At 40.0% G+C, this 4806-nt stretch overlaps 1 protein-coding gene across 1 annotated transcript in view; it reads right to left on the reverse strand.

Annotated features, from left to right (window-relative positions):
- Positions 1 to 1110: 1110 nt before the first annotated feature.
- The window catches only part of FUNDC1 (FUN14 domain containing 1), a 20284-nt gene continuing 16588 nt past the window's right edge, over positions 1111 to 4806 (reverse strand). Inside the window, exon 5 of the mRNA XM_011938659.1 lies at positions 1111 to 1751. Coding sequence (XP_011794049.1) covers positions 1674 to 1751 — 78 coding nt within the window. The 3' untranslated portion in view covers positions 1111 to 1673. The remainder of the gene's footprint in view (positions 1752 to 4806) is intronic.

Below are 4806 nucleotides of genomic sequence, written 5' to 3' on the forward strand. Positions count from 1 at the left end.
AGTCTCACGATAATGAAAGCATGCAGCCTGTAACCAAATTTGAAAGTATGAAATGTCATATGTTTACAATACATAAAATATACTACAAGGACTTCTTATCAAAAGGAGATGGTCTAATATCTGCAAAGACTTTGCAATATGAAAACTCTACTACCTGTTGTTCTGCTGCTTTTCCCAATTCCAACCTAGAACTCTATGGGCAAAACTAACAATACAGAAAGCTTTTTTGGGCAAAGGAGTCTCTGAGGGAGTGTGATACCAGCCCTGAGAAACAAGTGAACTGGCCTAGTGTTTAACCAACATAATGCTACCAAAAGCCTGAAATCTTGGTATTGACATCTAACACTAGATTACATCAAGGAGATGATTCTCTTTAAGTTACAATTTCACAATTATATTTTTTATAAAATCACTGTTCTTCAGACAGTAAATTCACACTATACTACTAAGTATTTTAAAGTGACTTTGGCCTCTTGGTAATGAAGGGACCAAAATAATGATTTTTAGAAATGAAAAGCAGATGCATTCGAGGTTATTTAAATTATTCAGTGATCTAACTATATGTAACCCCAAAATAATTAATTGTGCCCAGACTGACAGGATAAACAAAAAAATTAGAAGCTTACATATAAGAAGATACTTTTAAAACTACAGACATCAAAAAAAGAAAAAAGAGCTTTAGATATGTTGTAGTATTTCCTTAGAACAGCCTTTTTTGAAATGTACAGTTATGGCTGGGCACAGTGGTTCACGCCTGTAATCCCAGCACTCTGGGCGGCCAAGGTGGGTGGATCACCCGAGGTCAGGGGTTCAAGACCAGCCTGGCCAACATGGAGAAACTTCATCTCTACGAAAAATACAAAAATTAGCCAAGTGTGGTGGTAAGTGCCTGTACTCCCAGCTACTCGGCAGGCTGAGGCACAAGAATTGCCTGAACCTGGGAGGCGGAGGTTGCAGTGAGCCAAGATCGTGCCAATGCACTCTAGCCTGGGTGACAGAGCAAGACTCTGCCTCAAAAAAACAAAAAAAGAAAGAAAAGAAAAGAAATGTACAATTATTACATTTATAACAAAGTAATAACTCCAGGAAAAAACAACATAAAAATTGGTATCATATTACATCAGCAGAGTCTGTTTAATATCTTTAATAATTATATCATTTCTAAAGCTTTCCACAAAAGAGTATTACAGTTTTTTAACTTATTGGAAACATATCTAGATCTAGAAAAAAAAAAAGTCAGCCTTAATACTGAAACTGTAATACAAATTTTAAATTATGGACACATACCATAAAACACAATGAACATTTTATTTAAACAAAAAGAAAATATTTCACTAAGCAATAAACCCAACATATTTCTTTTCTCTCTATATCTACATCCAATGGTGATATTTTATAGACTAGTTTCTAAACAGATGCAAATTTTTACAAAGCGGTGAAAGCCATGTTTTGCTCAGGAATACTATGGTTCACATACCATACAGGTTATTTTACAGCAGATACTAGTTTGCCAAGATTCAGATGGCAAAATGCTAAGTTGTGAATTGAGTATTGTCCAGCTAGTTGTTTCTCCTTGCCCTAGAGACTCTGGCAGCATGACTGTTGAGAGACTGCCTTATTGCTGCCACTTCTCTTCTTATAGTTGAATCCACTATGGGAGAATATTCATGTCCTTAAGATGCAAGTCCGAGCAAAAAGCCTCCCACAAATCCACTGGATATCACAATGTTCTGCTTGATAAATTCTGTTGCCTGAAACAAAGTTTAAACAAAAACACTCTTAATTATGCTACAACAGGGATGAACCTTGAAAACATTATGCAAAGTGAAATAAGGCAGACAATAAAGGACAAATATTACATAATTCTGCTCATATAAGCAGTCAGAAAGCAGAATACAGATCATTAAGAGCTGGGGAGAGAGGCAAACTGAAAATTAGTGTTTAATGGGCACAGAGTTTGGGATGATGAAAAAGTTCTGGAAATAGATAGTGATAATGATTGCAGAAAAAAGTGAATATGCTTAATGCCACTGAACTGTACGCTTAAAAATGGTTAAACTGGTAAATTTTTTTTGTATATCTATTTTGCCACAATAAAAAGATGCACACTAAAAAAAAAATTCTTACTGAATCCAGAGCAGCCAGGTAGCAGTTTCAGCTATTTTCCTCAATTCAACAAATATTCAGCCAAAATTCCTGTGCACCTACTACTGCAGGTGTCAAACAGCATGCAAGATCCCAGAAATGTCCCTGACTAATTGAAGGAGCCTAGAGAACACAGTCATGCCCAGTAAGCTCCTTGGCTATTGAGATAAGTACATGGGCAGCAATAATCTCACAAGTAAAAAGAAATCTACCAGTAAGGTAGATATAAATGGCCCATCATCAAGTTATTCACACAGATTATTTAATAAATTGTCACGGCAGGCACAATGGTATTTATTAATAGTCCATTTAGCCAACAGAAAAAAAATATACAGGATCAAAACCAAAACAAATCACTTTGGTAAAATGTTTAACCAGAATAAAATCATGAGGAAGCCATCAGACAAAGCCAGACTGTGGAATATTCTGCCTAGAGGCGTCAAAAACGTCAGTGCCATGAAAGATGGGGGAATAAAATTAACAGATGAAAGGAATGTTTAAGACTAAATGAGACTTCATAGACATGATAACCAAAAACAATATGTAATTTTTTTGGGGGGGGCGGGTGGGAACAGGGTCTCATTCTGTCAGTCAGGCTGGAGTGCAGTGGCACAATCATGTCTCACTTATAGCCTCAAGCAATCCTCCCACCTCAGCCTCCCAAGTAGCTGGGACGACAGGTGCATGCCACCACATTCTAATTTTTGTATTTTCTATAGAGACAAGGTCTCTCTCTGTTACCCAGGCTGATCTCAAACTCCTAGGCTCAAGAGAGCCTCCTGCCTCAGTCTCCCAAAGTGCTGGGATTACAGGAGTGAACTACTACACCTGGCATATAATTCTTAATTGGGGGGAAAAAAGCCATAAAGGATATTTTGTAGAAAAATATTAATATGAATTGTATACTAGAAAATACTGGCTGGGTGTGGTGGTGCACACCTGTAATGCCCAGCACATTGGAAGGCTGAGGCAGGCAGGCTGCTTGAGCCCAGGAGTTTGAGACCAGCCTGGCAACATGGCAAAACCTTGTCTCTACAAAAATATAAAAAGTATCTGGGCATGCACCTGTAGTCCCAGCTACTTGAGAGGCTGAAGTGGGAGGATTACTTGAGCCCAGGTGGTGGAGGCTGCAGTGAGCTGTGATTACACCATTGCACTCCAGCCTGGGTGACAGAGCAAGACCCTGTCTCAAAAAAACAAACAAAAAAAGGAAATACTATTGTCTCATGTTACATTTTTTTTTCTGGATTAATAATGGCATTTGATCAGGCATGGGGGCTCACGCCTGTGATCCTAGCACTTTAGGAGGCCGAGGCAGGAGGACTGCTTGAGCCCATGAGTTCGAGACCTGTGCAACATAGCAAGACCTTGTCTCTACTAAAACTTTAAAAATTAGCTGGGCATGGTCACGCATACCTGTAGTCCCAGCTACTTGGGAGTCTGAGGTGGGAGGATCATTTGAGCCAGGGGATCAAGGCTGTAGTGAGTCATGATGATGCCACTGCACTCCAGCCTAAGCAACACAGTGAGACCTTGTCTTTATTTTTATTTATTTTTTAAAAAAGCACATACACACAAATTTATCATCTTACAGGTATGGAGGTAATAAGTCTGGCATGGGCCTCACTGGGCTAAAATCAAGGTGTCAGCAGAGCTGTGTTCCTTTCTTGAGGCAATGGTGAGAATCCGTTTTCTTGCCTTTTCCAGCTCTAAGAGGCTACCAGCATTCCTTGGCTCATGGCTCCCTTCCTCTATGTTCCAGGCCAGCAGTATGGCCTCTGCCTGACCATTCATTATTCTGTAGTCACATCTGACTCTCTTCTTCCTTTTTTCCTTTTTAAAAACTTTTGTGATTACACTGCCCCTCCGCCCCCCAGATAATCCAGAATAATCTCTTTATTTGAAATCAGTTGATTAGCAACCTTAACTCTCCTCTGCCATGTAACCTAACATATGCACAGATTCAGGGGATTGAGATGTGGACATCCTTCAGGGCCATCATTCCACCCATCACAGTGCCCTTCATGCTTCAGAGCTATTTGCAGGTTCAGGCTAAGGCTACAGTCCAGCTGAACTCACATGAAAGGATCTGTAAGAAAGTTGCATCTGCCGGGCGTGGTGGCTCACGCCTGTAATCCCAGCACTTTGGGAGGCTGAGGTGGGCAGATTACCTGAGGTCAGGATTTCGAGACCAGCCTGGCCAACATGGCAAAACCCCATCTCTACTAAAAAATAAATAAAAATTAGCCGGACGTGGCGGTACGTGCCTGTAGTCCCAGCTACTTGGGAGGCTGAGGCAGCAGAATCATGTGAACCCAGGAGGCAGAAGCTACAGTGAGCCGAGATCGTGCCACTGCACTCCACACTCCAGCCTGGGTGAGAGGGAGAGACTTCATCTCAAAAAAAAAAGAAAGTTGCATCCTTATTCAACAGTAAACAGTATTTGTCATAATAATGTGTAAAACTTCAAAGGAATTTAATAAATTGGTAGACAAGAATGTGAAAAAGAAGGTGTTATAGAGCTAACTCCACATAGGAAGTTCAAGTCATTCATCGTAATAGGAACTCTAAAAAATGTGGTTGTGGTAAATGCCAACAGAAACAACTCTTATAGTTGAAACTTCTCTGGGGAAAAAGCCACTAAACTGGAGAGAGTTGAGG

The sequence above is a fragment of the Colobus angolensis genome, unplaced genomic scaffold (genome assembly GCF_000951035.1).
Source record: "Colobus angolensis palliatus isolate OR3802 unplaced genomic scaffold, Cang.pa_1.0 Scaffold176, whole genome shotgun sequence".
Classification (NCBI taxonomy): domain Eukaryota; kingdom Metazoa; phylum Chordata; class Mammalia; order Primates; family Cercopithecidae; genus Colobus; species Colobus angolensis.